The 21,738-nt window shown below is 44.3% G+C and overlaps 1 protein-coding gene across 1 annotated transcript in view; it reads left to right on the top strand.

Moving 5' to 3' along the window:
- Positions 1 to 1,856: 1,856 nt before the first annotated feature.
- LOC119350055 (F-box protein At5g07610-like) overlaps positions 1,857 to 21,738 on the top strand; it is a 104,693-nt gene continuing 84,811 nt past the window's right edge. The window contains exon 1 of the mRNA XM_037618082.1: positions 1,857 to 2,049. Within this exon, the coding sequence (XP_037473979.1) occupies positions 1,857 to 2,049 (193 nt within the window). The remainder of the gene's footprint in view (positions 2,050 to 21,738) is intronic.

Raw genomic sequence — 21,738 nt, 5'->3', positions numbered from 1 at the left:
CTCTCTGCACGTTTCATTCACACAATGGGATATGTCAAAATATTGCTTCTATAATGGCTGATGTAGAGTTTTGGTTGTTTTTGTTGCATCCTACAAAGTAATAACTATGAAATGCATTTAGATTCTCATTTGACTGGGATTATGTGAGTTTGAGCATGTTGTGAAGTACTATAGACCTTGTATACATCTTGGGATTCGACAATGATTGTAACTATTGAATTGTATAGACCATTACATTCGGAGTCAATAGCCTAATATATTTATTTCACAATTTCAACAAGTGATTAGTTCACTACAAACTAAGAAAACAAATGTGTACTCCCTCCGTTTTTATTTAAGTCCGCATATTAGCATTGGTCAAAGTCAAGTTTTGTAAACTCTCAGAAAGCTTATAACAAAAAATATTAACATATACAATAACAAATAAATACCATTAGATTCATTATTTAATGTACTTCCACATCATACATATTTGTTATGGTAAATGTTTATATTTTTATATAAACTTGGTCAAACTTTAGGAAGTTTGACTTCGGTCAAACCTAGTATGCAGAGTTTACTACTACTACTCGCTAGTTGCTTAGCCGAATCACTCAACACGCCACACGGGGAGTCCAGTGTCACAAAATTCTGAGGTCGGCGGGAAAATCTCCCGCGACCCTGATTCGAGCAGTGGGAAGTTACCATCATAGCCTTCAGAACAGGCCTACGTACGACGCTTGGTAGGGGGCTATTTTCGTAACTTCAGGTTCACCCTACCCAGCCAGCCCCACCCCGGTACCCAGAGTAGTACACCTGAATACTCCCCATTTTCTATCCCCACCGCAAAATAGACTTCTCCACGGCACCGCAGCCTTCGTGCTCCTCCCCTTTACATCGGCGCACTCGTCCACCGCAGCGCATCTGCCTCATCGACGACCTCGTACGCCGCACTGGAGTCGGCCACCGTCGTCGTCGTAGATGGAGCCTCTTCCCCGGCATCGTCTTCCACGGTCTCGGATCTGCTTCCCGGAGGTCGACGCCAAGCGCAAAAGTACCACCATCATGGACAATGAACTGACTCCTGTTGCCGACCATGACTCACAGAGGCCGCCGCGACCATCGTTCTCCTCCTCGATTGGTAATGTGTGTATTGAATCACTTACAGTACATGTGCAGTTCCAATTTTGTTCATACCTACCCTTCAATTTTCCTAGGTGCTATTGTTCCCGTAAAAGTAATTGGTTATAGCCTCCATTGTCCAACAGAATATCAGCTTGTAATTGTGTGTCGCTCCTGTATCGCGCTGTGCTTGGGTAGGTTTTTCATCTGCAACAAGCAGTATGGCAAATGATGGAAAGGTTTTTAGAACTAGCAAGATGCCCATGCATTGCATGCATCAAGATGCATTTGTATGAGTAGTTTATCTTGTGGGAGAAAAGGATGAACGAGGGAAGGGCTTATTTGCAAATCTGGAGAGGGGTATGGGTATCTTTTTGCAAAATTCCCATTTGTTTCCTTCCTATCTGTCAGATATAAATCGGACGGCCTATATTGCAAGAATAAAAGTATAGAGAAAATATTAAATATTAAATATAAAATAAATATAACCATAGAGAAGAGAGTAGAGATAGCAGAGACGTCGGGAAAGGATCGCCCGCGCACGGGAAAAAGCGGCCGGGCGTGCCCTAGTTTTGGCGTGCGGCGTCTGGCGCGCTTTATAAAATCCAACGTCCTCCCACCGCTCTGTGCCTTGCCACCGCTCTGTGCCTCGCCACCGCTCTCTCCCCGCTCTTTTTCGCCTCGCCGCCGCCGCTCCACCATGCCGCCCGGTCTTCCGCCCCTTCCTCCCGTCTTCAAGCCGCACCGTGAGCGACATGCCCTGGAAGTACACCCCTTCGACCTCTGCCGCGTGCTCCGTCGCGGGCTCGACGTCTGTGTATGCAGAGGAAGTAGAAGACGGCGTTGAGCTCAGGATCATCGTGGGTGCGCATGAGCTCCACCTTGTGGATCTCGGCCGTGAGCCCGACGACCCCATCCCCAACGATGACAAGGTCAAGGAAAGCGAAGGTGGAGGGCCTGGTGGAGAAGGAGCGAGGGGCTCGGGCTCGCGGAGGGCGAGGAGTCGCGGGGTTCGGCTGTGGAGTGCGGGTGGGATTGGAGAGGAGGGGTTATCCAGCTAGGAAGGGGAGGGGAGGGGAGGGGAGTGGAGGTGGCGCCGGCGGTGGAGTGGATGCGGTCGCCAACGGCTGGTTCATGGGGATCCAGATCGTGGGGACGACACCACTCGTGGGGGGCGGCGGCGGCGCGTCGGTAACGAGGTGAGAGTGTGTGGTGGGCTTGTTGGTTTGGTTGGGTGGTGAGGCCATGAACGACGGCGAGCTTCACCGGAGGGAGGTGGCGGCGGCGGCGATGGATCTGGAAGGGAGCAGGTGAGCTCTCTCCATCGGGCGAGACAGTGAGGAGACAGGGGATCTGGAAGGGGATCGATGGATGGATGTGGAAAGAAAGGAGGCGGGGGGGGTGGATGCAAAATGACCATCTAGGGTTTCGGGGTTGGTGTGGGAGAGGGTTGAGGACAACCATTGGATCCCCGAGCATCTGACGGTGTTGGATGCACGATCCGTGTGATATGTCCATGGACCAATCAGAATGCAGTACGATTTTATGACCATCTAAATTGGTCGTAGTTGACTAAATAATGTGTTAAAATCATTTAAGCTACTTTATGATCTGAGAAATTCTAAAACAAATGGAAAACCTTCTCATTGTGTCACCAAAATTTGAACAAGTTTTCAGAAAAAATAACAACATGGAATAAGATAAATATCTTTAAAAAGGTGTCATCGTAAATGAGTTTTTTGCACCGAAAATTCGTGTTCCATTTTCCGAGTGCCCGAAATGAGTTTTTTTGTGAAGGACCTACAATATATTTATGGCAAAATTGGACCAGATCAATTTTCTAAAATACTAGGCCATATTTAATGCACAATTGACCAAATGGTTGGATTTCAAAAGTTTTTATCCACCTCTGGTGAAAAAGACAAATTTCCGCCGATTCAGTTGGAAACGGGTCAAATTTGAACCGTGACTGCCTCATAGTTTGCTCTTTATTTTTTCCAAAAATCATTTCTAGGTACATAAGTATCTATTTAATCATAGAAACACCAAAAAATTTCAACATTCAACCACTAGCTAGGAACGGTCATTCCCACCGTTTTGACCGCATTTTGAAACGGGCATAAAAAATTCAAAAAAAATCAAAAAATTGCAAAACCTTCGCATTGTGTCATTATATGTGGCCAAGTTACCAGAAAAAATAATAAACTTGAAATACGGCAATTCTTTTAAAAAAGTTTTCTCAGAAACGAGCTATCATGTGTGGAGATCAATGCCTTTCAAGCCAGGTGATCAATCTTATGGCCACATTCATGGCATAGTTTGTTCAAATGATCTCATATGATGCACAAGGGTGCATATTGGAATGGCAAACAATGTTGCCTAAGGGAGTTTTCATTTTCTTTGCACGGAAAATTTGTTTTCCATTTTCCAAGTGCCCGAAATGAGGTTTTTTGTGAAGGACCTACCATATATTTGTTGCAAAATTGTACCAAATAATTTTTACAAAATACTAGGACATATTTAATGCACAATTGACAAAATGGTTGGGTGTCAAAAGTTTTGATCCACCTCTGGTGAAAAAGACATATTCCCACTGGTTCTGCTGGAAGCGGGTCAAATTTGAACTGAAGCTGCCTCATAGTTTGCTATTTATTTTTTCCAAAAATCATTTCTAGGTACATAAGTATCTATTTAATCATAGAAACATCAAAAGTTTTCCAAGATTCAACCACTATCTAGGAACGGTCAAGCCCGCCGTTTTGACCGCATTTTGAAACGGGCATAAAAAAAATCAAAAAAATCAAAAAATTGGAAAACATTCGCATTGTGTCATTATATGTGACCAAGTTTCCAGGAAAAATAATAAAATTGTAATGTGGCAATTATTTTGAAAAAGTGTTCTCAGAAATGAGCTATCATGCATGAAGATTCATGGCTTTCAAGCCAAATGATGAATCTTATGGCCACATTCATGGCATAGTTTGTTCAAATGATCTCATATCGTGCACAAGGGTGCATATTGGAATGGCAAACAATGTTGCCTACGGAAGTTTTGATTTTTTTTGCACGGAGAATTAATTTTCCATTTTCTGAGTGCTTGAAATGAGTTTTTTTTGTGAAGGACCTACCATATATTTGTTGCAAAATTGGACCTAATCAATTTTATAAAATACTAGGACATATTTAATGAACAATTGACCAAATGGTTGGGTGTAAAAAGTTTTGATCCACCTCTGGTGAAAAAGTCAAATTTCCGCCGATTTAGTTGGAAGCGGGTCAAATTTGAACTGAAGTTGCCTCATAGTTTGTTATTTATTTTTTCCAAAAATCATTCCTAGGTACATAAGTATCTATTTAATCAGAGAAACACCAAAAAAATTCCAAGATTCAACCATTAGCTAGGAACGGTCAAGCCCACCGTTTTGACCGCATTTTGAAATGGGCATAAAAAATTCAAAAAAATTCACAAAATTGGAAAACCTTCGCATTGCCTCATTATATGTGACCAAGTTTCCAGGAAAAATAATAAACTTGTAATACGGTAATTATTTTAAAAAAGTGTTCTGACAAATGAGCTATCAAGTGTGAAGATTCATGGCTTTCAAGCCAAATGATCAATCTTATGGCCACATTCATGGCATAGTTTGTTCAAATGATCTCTTATTGTGCACAAGAGTGCATATTGGAATGGAAAACAATGTTGCCTAAGGAAGTTTTCATTTTCTTTGGACAAAAAAACCATTTTCCATTTTCCGAGTGCTTGAAATGAGTTTTTTTGTGACGGACCTACCATATATTTGTTGCAAAATTAGACCTAATCAATTTTATAAAATACTAGGCCATATTTAATGCACAATTGACAAAATTGTTGGGTGTCAAATTTTTTGATCCACCTCTGGTGAAAAAGACAAATTCCCGTCGATTCAGCTGGAAGCGGGTCAAATTTGAACTGCAGCTGCCTCATAGTTTGCTCTTTATTTTTTCCAAAAATCATTTCTAGGTAAATAAGTATCTATTTAATCAGAAATACATGGTTTGATGGCGAGACATCGAGGTTTGGACGGTGGCCAAGGGCCCCAACACTAGAGCGCGTAAGCTCGCATGCCCGCCGCGTGGTCACCGCGTGACCGTGGCGTTGCCATGTATTCTGGGTGGCCTAGGCATGTCTAGTGGGTTGGGCACTCCCCAGGTAGGTGCTAGGAAGAAAATCACAACATAAGATTCTCACGAGGAGACTGATCGATGCTCAAACATGAATAAGCAGCCAAGTGTTTGATTTGTGGTACGGGAAATGCACATGGCTAATGGACGTGAGTCTTGGCTGAGGATGATCAGTTACTAAGAAGACCATCTTCACAAAAATTCACCTCAAAAGGAGGAGCCTAGGTGGTACTTGCTTTGCAAAGTACCACACTGGACAAAAATACGAATGTTGAAGCTGGGCTCAAAATAATGAATATATTGAGCTGACATTTGGTGGAGGATGTTTATGTGGGCATCGGAAAGCACTGTAGAAAATGGATACCATTTGGACATGCCAAAGTGGTACTTCCTTCACAAAGTGCTGCTCTGAACAGAGTAGGAAAATGAATATTTTTGAATTATTTTTGAACTAGGCAAGGAATGTTTTTGACATATTTGATGAAGATATGACCCAAAACATTTATGAGATTTTTTTCGGAATTTTCGGAATAAAAGAAATATAGGTTGCTTCACAACCTAGGGCAAAAACTGCCACATGGACATGACACATAGGCAAAAGTGATGAGATGGCGCCTAGTCATCACAACCCACCACAATCTACAAGGCTATGACCATCTATATTGGTCGTTAACAACTAGAAATAAGGTAGCGGACTAGCACTGTTTGCTTTGTGACCATTTCGTGTAAGGAAATTACGACCTTTCTGACCAAAATGGTTGCAATGGTTTAGGGTTTGGAGCCCCCCGAACAGCTTTTGACCAATTGGTCTGAAATGGTCATAGATCTATGACCAATTCTTCCAGGGTCACTGACAGAAGGTCACTAATTGACATATTTCTTGTAGTATCGTACCTTCGTGTTCCCATTGTACTTAATACATTCATACTAGTAGTATAATTTGGGTCAGTCGATTTGTGAAAGAAGTTCGACGGAGCGAAGGAAGATGACGGTAGAAGAGGTGGAAGAAGCCCTTCTAGCCATCCATGTTGCATCAAACAGCTCACATGAGTCGACTGACCCAAATTGCTCCTTCAGATTGCAGGATCCACGTGGCACTCAAGGTCTCGAAGGTAGATTATGCGTCCGCACCTGGATTGCGGGCTCGACGCGCACGCGACCGGCTTCTGCCGCGACAGCCACCATGCGCGCCTCCTCCACGCGGGTGGAGACGACAATGACACGCTAGTTCCTCCTCGCCGGCGTGCTGGAGCACGCGCTCGTCCTCCTCTTCATACGCTGCGTGCATAGACGCGGCTCCACTAGCTGCTCGCGTGCTTGGCAGCGCGGGGGCATGGCGAGGAGGGACTGCAGACGACGTGAGCGGGCGAGCCTTTGGCTTCATGGCAAAGGGATGGCGGTGACATGGCGGTGATGGGCCAGAAATTGTTGGCCGGAGCAGGCGGGCGCTGACATGTGCAACAGCGGCGGCGACATATTGATGAGTGCGCGTATGGGAGCTCACTTTAGTTTTATATGAGGTTGGTCAAACTTAAAAGAAAACCGTACTAGTACACGTAAACATTAGACTTAGGCAACGCTTTTTTTTGAAGTTAGTACCACAGCCACGATACGGAATCCTGTGCAAGCGCGTGAACTGCGTGCGGTCGATCAAACAGTGCGTCACCGTGTCGCGCTCGAAGGACATCCACCGAACCTTTTTGTGTGTGAAAACAATCCTCGAATATTACTCAACTTTTTTTTCCTGGGTAAGTTCTTGACGCTGCAACATTTCCATATATTTGAATTTAGCTCCAGTTTTTGTTTATTTGGATTTGGATGTTTTAGGTGCGCCCTAGTTTTTTTAATACTTATTTTGTGTGTGTGACTGAGAGAGAACGTGTGTATGTGTCCATATGTGTGTTGTGGCGGAAGGGCAATGTGGAGACGGTGTGCGTGTGATACATACATAGAGAGGTGTGAATGTGCAAACGATCATGCATGAGTGAGACATAGATAGATGCCGATGCGTTGTGTATACATGAGAGAATGGTCTTCTAGTTTACTTGTGTGTGTGTGTGTGTGCTTCTTTGCACCCCAAAATGCACAACACCTCTATATTCAAAGAGGGCATCGAGCAGATCGAAGACGGCGACCACACCGCACTAGAGAATGCGGGGTCATTTGGAAGCAGGGTGATGTGACGATGGCTGACTGACTCCTCCCCCCACCCTCTCTCTCTCTTGCACAAAATTACCAATCCCTCTCTCCCCCGCACAAAATTGTCAATCCCTCAACCCATGAGATCCTTCCCCTCTCGTTCATGTTTTTCCAGCTCTCTCATCAAACATGTTTTCTCTTCTCCTTCCACGTATACAGAATCACGTATATTACATGTCTCCATCTTTCTCACAGACCTAACTTCTTCCTCTCTCTCTCTCTCTCTCTCTCTCTCTCTCTCTCTCTCTCTCTCTCTTTGTGTGTGTGTGTGTGTGTCGTTAGGTTTGTCTCCTACTCTCTCGTCCACATACATACAAACTTTCCCGCCCTATCTGCTCCATCTTCAAAAGCACTCTCTGCACGTTTCATTCACACAATGGGATATGTCAAAATATTGCTTCTATAATGGCTGATGTAGAGTTTTGGTTGTTTTTGTTGCATCCTACAAAGTAATAACTATGAAATGCATTTAGATTCTCATTTGACTGGGATTATGTGAGTTTGAGCATGTTGTGAAGTACTATAGACCTTGTATACATCTTGGGATTCGACAATGATTGTAACTATTGAATTGTATAGACCATTACATTCGGAGTCAATAGCCTAATATATTTATTTCACAATTTCAACAAATGATTAGTTCACTACGAACTAAGAAAACAAATGTGTACTCCCTCCGTTTTTATTTAAGTCCGCATATTAGCATTGGTCAAAGTCAAGTTTTGTAAACTCTCAGAAAGCTTATAACAAAAAATATTAACATATACAATAACAAATAAATACCATTAGATTCATTATTTAATGTACTTCCACATCTTACATATTTGTTATGGTAAATGTTTATATTTTTATATAAACTTGGTCAAACTTTAGGAAGTTTGACTTCGATCAAACCTAGTATGCAGAGTTTACTACTACTACTCGCTAGTTGCTTAGCCGAATCACTCAACACGCCACACGGGGAGTCCAGTGTCACAAAATTTTGAGGTCGGCGGGAAAATCTCCCGCGACCCTGATTCGAGCAGTGGGAAGTTACCATCATAGCCTTCAGAACAGGCCTACGTACGACGCTTGGTAGGGGGGCTGTTTTCGTAACTTCAGGTTCACCCTACCCAGCCAGCCCCACCCCGGTACCCAGAGTAGTACACCTGAATACTCCCCATTTTCTATCCCCACCGCAAAATAGACTTCTCCACGGCACCGCAGCCTTCGTGCTCCTCCCCTTTACATCGGCGCACTCGTCCACCGCAGCGCATCTGCCTCATCGACGACCTCGTACGCCGCACTGGAGTCGGCCACCGTCGTCGTCGTAGACGGAGCCTCTTCCCCGGCATCGTCTTCCACGGTCTCGGATCTGCTTCCCGGAGGTCAACGCCAAGCGCAAAAGTACCACCATCGTGGACAATGAACTGACTCCCGTTGCCGACCATGACTCACAGAGGCCGCCGCAACCATCGTTCTCCTCCTCGATTGGTAATGTGTGTATTGAATCACTTACAGTACATGTGCAGTTCCAATTTTGTTCATACCTACCCTTCAATTTTCCTAGGTGCTATTGTTCCTGTAAAAGTAATTGGTTATAGCCTCCATTGTCCAACAGAATATCAGCTTGTAATTGTGCGTCGCTCCTGTATCGCGCTGTGCTTGGGTAGGTTTTTCATCTGCAACCAGCAGTATGGCAAATGATGGAAAGGTTTTTAGAACTAGCAAGATGCCCATGCATTGCACGCATCAAGATGCATTTGTATGAGTAGTTTATCTTGTGGGAGAAAAGGATGAACGAGGGAAGGCCTTATTTGCAAATCTGGAGAGGGGTATGGGTATCTTTTTGCAAAATTCCCATTTGTTTCCTTCCTATCTGTCAGATATAAATCGGACGGCCTATATTGCAAGAAAAAAAGTATAGAGAAAATATTAAATATTAAATATAAAATAAATATAACCATAGAGAAGAGAGTAGAGATAGCAGAGACGTCGGGAAAGGATCGCCCGCGCACGGGAAAAAGCGGCCGGGCGTGCCCTAGTTTTGGCGCGCGGCGTCTGGCGCGCTTTATAAAAGCCAACGTCCTCCCACCGCTCTGTGCCTTGCCACCGCTCTGTGCCTCGCTGTTGGGGAACGTAGTAATTTCAAAAAAATTCCTACGCACACGCAAGATCATGGTGATGATATAACAACGAGGGGAGAGTGTTGTCTACGTACCCTCGTAGACCGAAGCGGAAGCGTTGACGCAATGTAGAGGAAGTAGTCGTACGTCCTCCGGTTCAACCGATCCAAGTACCGTTACTCCGGCACCTCCGAGTTCTTGACACGCGTACAGCTCGATGACGCACCCTCGATCTCCGATCCAGCAGAGGCGCCGAGGGGAAGTTTCGTCAGCACGACGGCGTGGTGACGATCTTGATGTTCTCCTCTTGCAGGGCTTCGCCTAAGCACCGCTACAATATGACCGAGGTGTAATATCGTGGAGGGGGGCACCGCACACGGCTAAGGAACGATCAATGATCAACTTGTGTGTTCTAGGGTGCCCCCCTACCCCCGTATATAAAGGAGGGAGGGAGGAGGTGGCCGGCCCTAGGGAGGGCGCGCCATGAGGAGGGGGAAACCTACTCCAAGTAGGTTTCCCTCTCTTTTCCTTATCTTATTTGGAGGGGGAAGGAAAGAGTACTAGTATTAGGAAGTAGTACTAGTAGTAGTAATAGGAAGAGGGGGAAGGAGAAAGGAAAGGGGGGGCCGGCCCCCCTCCCCAATTCGGATTGGGCTTGGGGGGGCGCGCCCCCCTCCCTTGCTCCTTCTCTCTTCCTCCTACATGGGACCAATAAGGCCCATATACCTCCCGGGGGGTTCCGGTAACCTCCCGGGGCTCCAAACTTCTCCGGAACCTTTCCGGTGTCCAAATATATCCGTCCAATATATCAATCTTTATGTCTCGACCATTTTGAGACTCCTCGTCATGTCCGTAATCATATCCGGGACTCCGAACAACCTTCGGTACATCAAAATACATAAACTCATAATATAACTGTCATCGAAACCTTAAGCATGAGGACCCTACGGTTCGAGAACGATGTAGACATGACTGAGACACATCTCTGGTCAATAACCAATAGCGGTACCTAGATGCCCATATTGGTTCCTACTATATTCTATGAAGATCTTTATCGGTCAAACCGCATAACAACATACGTTGTTCCCTTTGTCATCGGTATGTTACTTGTCCGAGATTCGATCGTTGGTATCCAATACCTAGTTCAATCTCGTTATCGACAAGTCTCTTTACTCATTCTGTAATACTTCATCTTATAACTAACTCATTAGTTACATGCTTGCAAGGCTTAGGTGATGAGCATTGCCGAGAGGGCCCAGAGATACCTCTCTGACAATCGGAGTGACAAAACCTAATCTCGAATTATGCTAACTCAACATGTACCTTCGGAGACACCTGTAGTACTCCTTTATAATCACCCAGTTACGTTGTGACGTTTGGTAGTACCCAAAGTGTTCCTCCGGTAAACGGGAGTTACACAATTCTCATAGTTACAGGAACATGTATAAGTCATGAAGGAAGCAATAGCAGAATACTAAACGATCAAGTGCTAAGCTAACGGGATGGGTCATGTCAATCACCTCATTCTCCTAATGATGTGATCCCATTAATCAAATGACAACACATGTCAATGGTTAGGAAACATAACCATCTTTGATTAATGAGCTAGTCAAGTAGAGGCATACTAGTGACTATATGTTTGTCTATGTATTCACACATGTATCATGTTTCCGGTTAATACAATTCTAGCATGAATAATAAACATTTATCATGATATGAGGAAATAAATAATAACTTTATTATTGCCTCTAGGGCATATTTCCTTCAGTCTCCCACTTGCACTAGAGTCAATAATCTAGATTACATAGTAATGATTCTAACACCCATGGAGTCTTGGTGCTGATCATGTTTTGCTCGTGGGAGAGGCTTAGTCAACGGGTCTGCAACATTCAGATCCGTATGTATCTTGCAAATCTCTATGTCTCCCACTTGGACTTGGTCCCGAATGGAATTGAAGCGTCTCTTGATGTGCTTGGTCCTCTTGTGAAATCTGGATTCCTTTGAGAAGGCAATTGCACCAGTATTGTCACAGAAGATCTTCATTGGTCCCGATGCACTAGGTATGACACCTAGATCGGAAATGAACTCCTTCATCCAGACTCCTTCATTTGCTGCTTCAGAAGCAGCTATGTACTCCGCTTCACATGTAGATCCCGCCACGACGCTTTGTTTAGAACTGCACCAACTTACAGCTCCACCGTTTAATAAAAACACGTATCCGGTCTGCGATTTAGAATCGTCCGGATCAGTGTCAAAGCTTGCATCGACGTAACCATTTACGACTAGCTCTTTGTCACCTCCATATACGAGAAACATATCCTTAGTCCTTTTCAGGTATTTCAGGATGTTCTTGACCGCTGTCCAGTGATCCACTCCTGGATTACTTTGGTACCTACCTGCCAAGCTTATTGCTAAGCATACGTCAGGTCTGGTACACAGCATTGCATACATGATAGAGCCTATGGCTGAAGCATAGGGAACATCTTTCATTTTCTCTCTATCTTCTGCTGTGGTCGGGCATTGAGTTTGACTCAACTTTACACCTTGTAGCACAGGTAAGAATCCTTTCTTTGCCTGATCCATTTTGAACTTTTTCAAAATTTTGTCAAGGTATATACTTTGTGAAAGTCCTATTAAGCGTCTTGATCTATCTCTATAGATCTTGATGCCCAATATGTAAGCAGCTTCACCGAGGTCTTTCATAGAAAAACTTTTATTCAAGTATCCCTTTATGCTATCCAGAAATTCTATATCATTTCCAATTAATAATATGTCATCAACATATAAAACTAGAAATGCTACAGAGCTCCCACTCACTTTCTTGTAAATACAGGCTTCTCCAAAAGTCTGTATAAAACCATATGCTTTGATCACACTATCAAAACGTTTATTCCAACTCCGAGATGCTTGCACCAGTTCATAAATGGAACGTTGGAGCTTGCACACTTTGTCAGCACTTTTTGGATCAACAAAACCTTCAGGTTGCATCATATACAACTCTTCTTCTAGAAATCCATTCAAGAATGCAGTCTTGACATCCATTTGCCAAATTTCATAATCATGAAATGCAGCAATAGCCAACATGATTCGGACAGACTTAAGCATCGCTACGGGTGAGAAAGTCTCATCGTAGTCAACCCCTTGAACTTGTCGAAAACCTTTTGCAACAAGTCGAGCTTTGTAGACAGTAACATTACCATCAGCGTCAGTCTTCTTCTTAAAGATCCATTTATTCTCAATGGCTTGCCGATCATCGGGCAAGTCAACCAAAGTCCATACTTTGTTTTCATACATGGATCCTATCTCAGATTTCATGGCCTCTAGCCATTTTGCGGAATCTGGGCTCATCATCGCTTCCTCATAGTTCGTAGGTTCATCATGGTCTAGTAACATGACTTCCAGAATAGGATTTCCGTACCACTCTGGTGCGGATCTTACTCTGGTAGACCTACGAGGTTCAGTAGAAACTTGATCTGAAGTTTCATGATCAATATCATTAGCTTCCTCACTAATTGGTGTAGTTGTCACAGGAACCGGTTCTTGTGATGAACTACTTTCCAATAAGGGAGTAGATACAATTATCTCATCAAGTTCTACTTTCCTCCCACTCACTTCTTTCGAGAGAAACTCCTTCTCTAGAAAGGATAAGATTTTAGCAACGAAAATCTTGCCTTCAGATCTGTGATAGAAGGTGTACCCAATTGTCTCCTTTGGGTATCCTATGAAGACACATTTCTCCGATTTGGGTTCGAGCTTATCTGGTTGAAGTTTCTTCACATAAGCATCGCAGCCCCAAACTTTGAGAATCGACAACTTTGGTTTCTTGCCAAACCACAGTTCATAAGGCGTCGTCTCAACGGATTTTGTTGGTGCCCTATTTAACGTGAATGCCGCCGTCTCTAAAGCATAACCCCAAAACGATAGCGGTAAATCGGTAAGAGACATCATAGATCGCACCATATCAAGTAAAGTACGATTACGACGTTCGGACACACCATTTCGCTGTGGTGTTCCAGGTGGCGTGAGTCGCGAAACTATTGCACATTGTTTCAAATGTAAACCAAACTCGTAACTCAAATATTCTCCTCCACGATCAGATCGTAGAAACTTTATTTTCTTGTTACGATGATTTTCTACTTCACTCTGAAATTCTTTGAACTTTTCAAATGTTTCAGACTTGTGCTTTATCAAGTAGATATACCCATATCTGCTCAAATCATCTGTGAAGGTGAGGAAATAACGATATCCGCCACGAGCCTCAACATTCATCGGACCACATACATCTGTATGTATGATTTCCAACAAATCTGTTGCTCTCTCCATAGATCCGGAGAATGGTGTTTTGGTCATCTTGCCCATGAGGCACGGTTCGCAAGTACCAAGTGATTCATAATCAAGTGATTCCAGAAGTCCATCAGTATGGAGTTTCTTCATGCGTTTTACACTGATATGACCTAAACGGCAGTGCCATAAATATGTTGCACTATCATTATCAACTCTGCATCTTTTGGCTTCAACATTATGAATATGTGTATCACTACTATCGAGATTTAATAAAAATAGACCACTCTTCAAGGGTGCATGACCATAAAAGATATTACTCATATAAATAGAACAACCATTATTCTCTGATTTAAATGAATAACCGTCTCGCATCAAACAAGATCCAGATATAATGTTCATGCTCAACGCAGGCACCAAATAACAATTATTCAGGTCTAAAACTAATCCCGATGGTAGATGTAGAGGTAGCGTGCCGACCGCGATCACATCGACTTTGGAACCATTTCCCACGCGCATCATCACCTCGTCCTTAGCTAATCTTCGCTTAATCCGTAGTCCCTGTTTCGAGTTGCAAATGTTAGCAACAGAACCAGTATCAAATACCCAGGTGCTACTGCGAGCACTAGTAAGGTACACATCAATAACATGTATATCACATATACCTTTGTTCACTTTGCCATCCTTCTTATCCGCCAAATACTTGGGGCAGTTCCGCTTCCAGTGTCCAGTCTGCTTGCAGTAGAAGCACTTAGTTTCAGGCTTAGGTCCAGACTTGGGTTTCTTCACTTGAGCAGCAACTTGTTTGCCGTTCCTTTTGAAGTTCCCCTTCTTCTTCCCTTTGCCCCTTTTCTTGAAACCAGTGGTCTTGTTTACCATCAACACTTGATGCTCCTTTTTGATTTCTACCTCCGCGGCTTTCAGCACCGCGAAGAGCTCGGGAATAGTCTTGTTCATCCCTTGCATATTATAGTTCATCACAAAGCTCTTGTAGCTTGGCGGCAGTGATTGGAGAATTCTGTCAATGACGCTATCATCCGGAAGATTAACTCCCAGTTGAATCAAGTGATTATTATACCCAGACATTTTGAGTATATGCTCACTGACAGAACTGTTCTCCTCCATCTTGCAGCTGTAGAACTTATTGGAGACTTCATATCTCTCAATCCCGGCATTTGCTTGAAATATTAACTTCAACTCCTGGAACATCTCATATGCCCCATGACGTTCAAAACGTCGTTGAAGACCCGGTTCTAAGCCGTAAAGCATGGCACACTGAACTATAGAGTAGTCATCAGCTTTGCTCTGCCAGACGTTCTTAACGTCGTCAGTTGCATCAGCAGCAGGCCTGGCACCCAGCGGTGCTTCCAGGACGTAACTCTTCTGTGCAGCAATGAGGATAGTCCTCAGGTTACGGACCCAGTCCGTGTAATTGCTACCATCATCTTTCAACTTTGCTTTCTGAAGGAACGCATTAAAATTCAACGGAACAATAGCACGAGCCATCTATCTACAAACAAACATAGACAAGCAAAATACTATTAGGTACTAAGTTCATGATAAATTTAAGTTCAGTTAATCATATTACTAAAGAACTCCCAGTTAGACAGACATCTCTCTAGTCATCTAAGTGATTACGTGATCCAAATCAACTAAACCATGTCCGATCATCACGTGAGATGGAGTAGTTTCAATGGTGAACATCTCTATGTTGATCATATCTACTATATGATTCACGCTCGACCTTTCGGTCCCCGTGTTCCGAGGCCATATCTGTATATGCTAGGCTCGTCAAGTATAACCTGATATTCTGCGTGTGCAACTGCTTTGCACCCGTTGTATTTGAACGTAGAGCCTATCACACCCGATCATCACGTGGTGTCTCAGCACGAAGAACTTTCGCAACGGTGCATACTCAGGGAGAACACTTCTTGATAATTAGTGAGAGATCATCTTAAAATGCTACCGTCAATCAAAGCAAGATAAGATGCATAAAGGATAAACATCACATGCAATCAATATAAGTGATATGATATGGCCATCATCATCTTGTGCTTGTGATCTCCATCTTCGAAGCACCGTCGTGATCACCATCGTCACCGGCGTGACACCTTGATCTCCATCGTAGCATCGTTGTCCTTACGCCATCTATTGCTTCTACGACTATCGCTACCGCTTAGTGATAAAGTAAAGCAATTACAGGGCGTTTGCATTTCATACAATAAAGCGACAACCATATGGCTCCTGCCAGTTGCCGATAACTTCGGTTACAAAACATGATCATCTCATACAATAAAATATAGCATCATGTCTTGGCCATATCACATCACAACATGCCCTGCAAAAACAAGTGACGTCCTCTACTTTGTTGTTGCAAATTTTACGTGGCTGCTACGGGCTTAAGCAAGAACCAATCTCACCTACGCATCAAAACCACAACGATAGTTTGTCAGATAGACTCTGTTTTAACCTTCACAAGGACCGGGCGTAGCCACACTCGGTTCAACTAAAGTGAGAGAGACAGACACCTGCCAGCCACCTTTAAGCACGAGTGCTCGTAACGGTGGAACCAGTCTCGCGTAAGCGTACGCGTAATGTCGGTCCGGGCCGCTTCATCTCACAATACCGCTGAACCAAAGTATGACATGCTGGTAGGCAGTATGACTTATATCGTCCACAACTCACTTGTGTTCTACTCGTGCATATAACATCAACGCATAAAACCTAGGCTCTGATGCCACTGTTGGGGAATGTAGTAATTTCAAAAAATTTCCTACGCACACGCAAGATCATGGTGATGATATAGCAACAAGGGGAGAGTGTTGTCTACGTACCCTCGTAGACCGAAGTGGAAGCGTTGACGCAACGTAGAGGAAGTAGTCGTACGTCCTCCGGTTCAACCGATCCAAGTACCGTTACTCCGGCACCTCCGAGTTCTTGACACGCGTACAGCTCGATGACGCACCCTCGATCTCCGATCCAGCAGAGGCGCCGAGGGGAAGTTTCGTCATCACGACGGCGTGGTGACGATCTTGATGTTCTCCTGTTGCAGGGCTTCGCCTAAGCACCGCTACAATATGACCGAGGTGTAATATCGTGGAGGGGGGACCGCACACGGCTAAGGAACGATCAATGATCAACTTGTGTGTTCTAGGGTGCCCCCCTACCCCCGTATATAAAGGAGGGAGGGAGGAGGTGGCCGGCCCTAGGGAGGGCGCGCCATGAGGAGGGGGAAACCTACTCCAAGTAGGTTTCCCTCTCTTTTCCTTATCTTATTTGGAGGGGGAAGGAAAGAGTACTAGTATTAGGAAGTAGTACTAGTAGTAGTAATAGGAAGAGGGGGAAGGAGAAAGGAAAGGGGGGGCCGGCCCCCCTCCCCAATTCGGATTGGGCTTGGGGGGCACGCCCCCCTCCCTTGCTCCTTCTCTCTTCCTCCAACATGGGCCCAATAAGGCCCATATACCTCCCGGGGGGGTCCGGTAACCTCCCGGGGCTCCAAACTTCTCCGGAACCTTTCCGGTGTCCAAATATATCCGTCCAATATATCAATCTTTATGTCTCGACCATTTCGAGACTCCTCGTCATGTCCGTAATCATATCCGGGACTCCGAACAACCTTCGGTACATCAAAATACATAAACTCATAATATAACTGTCATCGAAACCTTAAGCGTGAGGACCCTACGGTTCGAGAACGATGTAGACATGACTGAGACACATCTCTGGTCAATAACCAATAGCGGGACCTGGATGCCCATATTGGTTCCTACATATTCTACGAAGATCTTTATCGGTCAAACCGCATAACAACATACATTGTTCCCTTTGTCATCGGTATGTTACTTGTCCGAGATTCGATCGTCGGTATCCAATACCTAGTTCAATCTCGTTATCGACAAGTCTCTTTACTCGTTCTGTAATACTTCATCTTATAACTAACTCATTAGTTACATGCTTGCAAGGCTTAGGTGATGAGCATTGCCGAGAGGGCCCAGAGATACCTCTCCGACAATCGGAGTGACAAAACCTAATCTCGAATTATGCTAACTCAACATGTACCTTCGGAGACACCTGTAGTACTCCTTTATAATCACCCAGTTACGTTGTGACATTTGGTAGTACCCAAAGTGTTCCTCCGGTAAACGGGAGTTACACAATTCTCATAGTTACAGGAACATGTATAAGTCATGAAGGAAGCAATAGCAGAATACTAAACGATCAAGTGCTAAGCTAACGGGATGGGTCATGTCAATCACCTCATTCTCCTAATGATGTGATCCCATTAATCAAATGACAACACATGTCAATGGTTAGGAAACATAACCATCTTTGATTAATGAGCTAGTCAAGTAGAGGCATACTAGTGACTATATGTTTGTCTATGTATTCACACATGTATCATGTTTCCGGTTAATACAATTCTAGCATGAATAATAAACATTTATCATGATATGAGGAAATAAATAATAACTTTATTATTGCCTCTAGGGCATATTTCCTTCACTCGCCACCGCTCTCTCCCCGCTCTTTTTCGCCTCGCCGCCGCCGCGCCACCATGCCGCCACGTCGCCGGGAAACTTGGGGATACCGCGGCGTCCGCGTGCGCCCCTCCGGCGGCTTCTTCGCTGAGATCCGGTTCCGCGGGATGCGCCTCGGCCTCGGCAATTTTAACACCGCAACCGAGGCCGCCTGTGCGTACGACGCGGCGGCATGGCGCGTCCAGTGGCCTCATAGAACATTGAACTTCCCCAACGTGCCGACGCGGGAGCGGGCACAGGAGCTCGCGCCTCTGCCGCGGCTTAGCAGCGACGAGGATCGTCGCGACAACCGGAGGCGAGAGCACCCTCTTGGCATCGCCGAGATGGACGAGGAAGCCATTGCGCTGTGGCGCCAACACTTCTCGCAGGACATCATCAACGAGCGCGAGTTCTATGCGCAAAGGAGGGCGGAGCGAGCCGCCTATCGCGAGGACAAGCGTAGGCGAAAATCGGACGCTCAATTCAACATGAGGCTAGGAGCAGCGTCGCCCTGGGAATCCGACGATGATCGGTATCTTCACGCATATAGTCAGACGTCGGAGGAGGACATCACCGAGGAGCAGTCAGACGACGAGGAGTAGTTGAATTATCTTTTTTGTATCTATCTATGCTGAGAACTATCCTCTACTCTCTAGTATCCACTTCTTGATCTCAGCACTGTAAACACTTTTTTAAAGCGCCGCGCATTGTGATTCTGTTGGAGATGCTCTAACATGGCAGACGAGTGCTTTAATGTTGCCCACAAGATGTGCGAGTATTACTAGTAGTATTTTTCTTGCCATGTTGAGATTTTTAAACCACGAGCGTGAACATGCAGAGGAGCAATGAAGACCAAACACGGGATATTCGGGACATCTTCAAGGAGCGTGGCAAGTTAAAGAGGAGCTGCACCGAACCTGTAAAACGAGCTTTGGTAAGTAACACCCTTTCAATTACTTTCGTTTAGCCTTGTGTTCTTCGATGTGTATATGTTCTAGTTTCTGTTTCTCTTAAGTGTGGTGTTCTTCGATGTGTAATAAGAAGAGTCTTAATCGTCCTAATGCTTTCGTTTTTAACTTGATGTAGGAAGTGGGTGTTCTCACCATGTAGTCTGTTTTTATATTTCTTTTCCTTTTGAATTCACTTCTCTGAGTTCTGTTTATCTGGCTTCTACTAAATGGATCTAGGTTTCTCTGAGTATTGATCTAAAAAAGAAGTAACCTCATGTCAGGATGCAGTTCCTGCGAGGAGGGAAGTATGGTCAACCTCGAGATCATGTTTCCAAAATGAGGCTAGATTACACACAAGGTGCCAGTTCCCTAATGATGCTGGATTAGACACAAGGTGCAAATTCCCAGATGATGCTAGATTACACACAAGCGAGGTGGAGTCGTCAGCTATTCATGTCCTCGTGGCATTAGTAAAGGCTGAAAGAAAGCGTGCAGCAGCCCTTGAGAATGTAGCTGAGTTCCTGAAGAAACCAAAAGAGCAATCGGACGCTTTCTTCACCCAAGCCAAAGAAGAGATGGAAGAAGCCAGAAATAAGCTAGCAGAGGTAGAGCAGGCTAGGCGTCTCCTGCTATCTAAAACTGTTGTCAATACAAAATTCCCTTCATAATAGCTAGGTTCAAATGTTTATCCAGTCAGCATGCCTGTTGTGATGTCTGTGCATCTACTGATGTGGCACAAAATGTTTTTTTGGGTCATGTAATAACAGCAATTACTTTCCAAACAATAACAGACGAAGCATTGGACATGGTATAGTTCACGCGCAAGCCCGACATTCCAAGTCCAACTTCCACATCATAGTCATGTTAATAGATATCTGCACATTCATACATAATGTCCACAACCATGATTCACTTCAAAGACAAAAAAAATGTGAGGAGAGTTATAAATAAAGAAAAACCTCTACTAGTTCCTGCTACTAGTGCGAGCACAGCAAGTCAAGACCATGCGTAAATTAATTATATTTTAGTCATTTTTTGTGTTCTAAAATGCCTACCGGCTCACAGAAGGACGTGTTGCTGGCACACGCGTGGATTCAATGAAGGCAGGCAGGGCAGTCTTAAGCTGGTTGCACGGGGCGAGGAGGTGTGCTCAGCCGGGCCTGCAGCGAGTGCGTCCCTCTCGGCCGGCGCGCCGGTTCAATGCATGTGCTATGAGAGGTCGCGTCCGTGTCAGAGCAATCACTCCCTCCAGTCCTTTTTGTTTGGGTATAACAAAATCTCGTTTTCCATTCACATTTTACAAGTAAAATTCGTGGACAAACTTTGACCCAAAGTACGATGGGGACTAGTAAACCAGAATGGAGGTAGTAGTTTTTTTAATCAAAGAAGGGTTTCCCCTTCCGATTACTGAAAACCAGCATCTAAATCTAAACCATAGTATTTGCCCTAGAACTACCAGGTTCAACATGTCGTAACATAAACCCATACAACTCAAACATAGGCACCCCATGAGCACAGCTCATCATGTTACTTGGGGGCTCCTTGTGTCAAATACCAAGGAGTTTGAATGGACCCTTGTAGCTGGGTATCGACCCACGGCTTGGAAGCCTGGTATATTTACCTAAAACCCCGGGTTAACCTGCCTTCATCAAGTAAGACACTCCTATCCAGGTCATCCTGGCACGACCCTCCGAACGTTTGACAGTTACTCTCATTGAGAACCTGCACTTGTCAAAGCTAAAACGGTGATTGGTTAGTTGGAGGTCCATCTTAAAAGGCTTTGTTAAATGGTTCAACTCAGCGGTCTGGCAGCCCACAAAAAGCCTCGAATTTGGGCCTGGCAGCCCTCAAAAAGCCTCGACTACACGGTTTTATTTGCCTTTCTCAAGATTTTTCTCTTTTGATAAATTTTTTGTTGAACCGGTGTCTATTGACCCGGCATGACTATTAGTCATCAAATTAACCCGGTGTTCATTAACCCGGCTTGACTTTCAACTACAAGTTGTTAGTACATAATCACTTATAATCCGGTGTTTATTGACCCGGCCTGGCCTTCGACTATAAGTCGCCAGTATATATTTGGATTGCGCCATTGGAATTATGCACTTATAAATCATTGGGTATATTATTCAAATAGCCAACATGGCTGGATTTCTATTATGGTTATCAATAACCAGTATTATGATTAAGGTTTTCAAAGTCGCTTTAGCGTAATGCCTATCATATTATCAATGGATATGATTTTTATTCTACAATTGAAGGAATAGTCCCGAGTTGCTGTAGGCTTACAACCCGGCACTTGGGGGCTACATTATTTAAGTTGAGATTACATCAAATACACAAGTCTCATGTCGCTGCAAGCATGCACCATGACACTTGGGGGCTAATGCAAAGTCATTCTTTGTTCATCTTATTGAAGACCCG

The sequence above is a fragment of the Triticum dicoccoides genome, chromosome 1B (genome assembly GCF_002162155.2).
Source record: "Triticum dicoccoides isolate Atlit2015 ecotype Zavitan chromosome 1B, WEW_v2.0, whole genome shotgun sequence".
NCBI classification, from domain to species: Eukaryota; Viridiplantae; Streptophyta; class Magnoliopsida; order Poales; family Poaceae; genus Triticum; species Triticum dicoccoides.
This window is presented reverse-complemented; position numbering and strand designations above follow the sequence as displayed.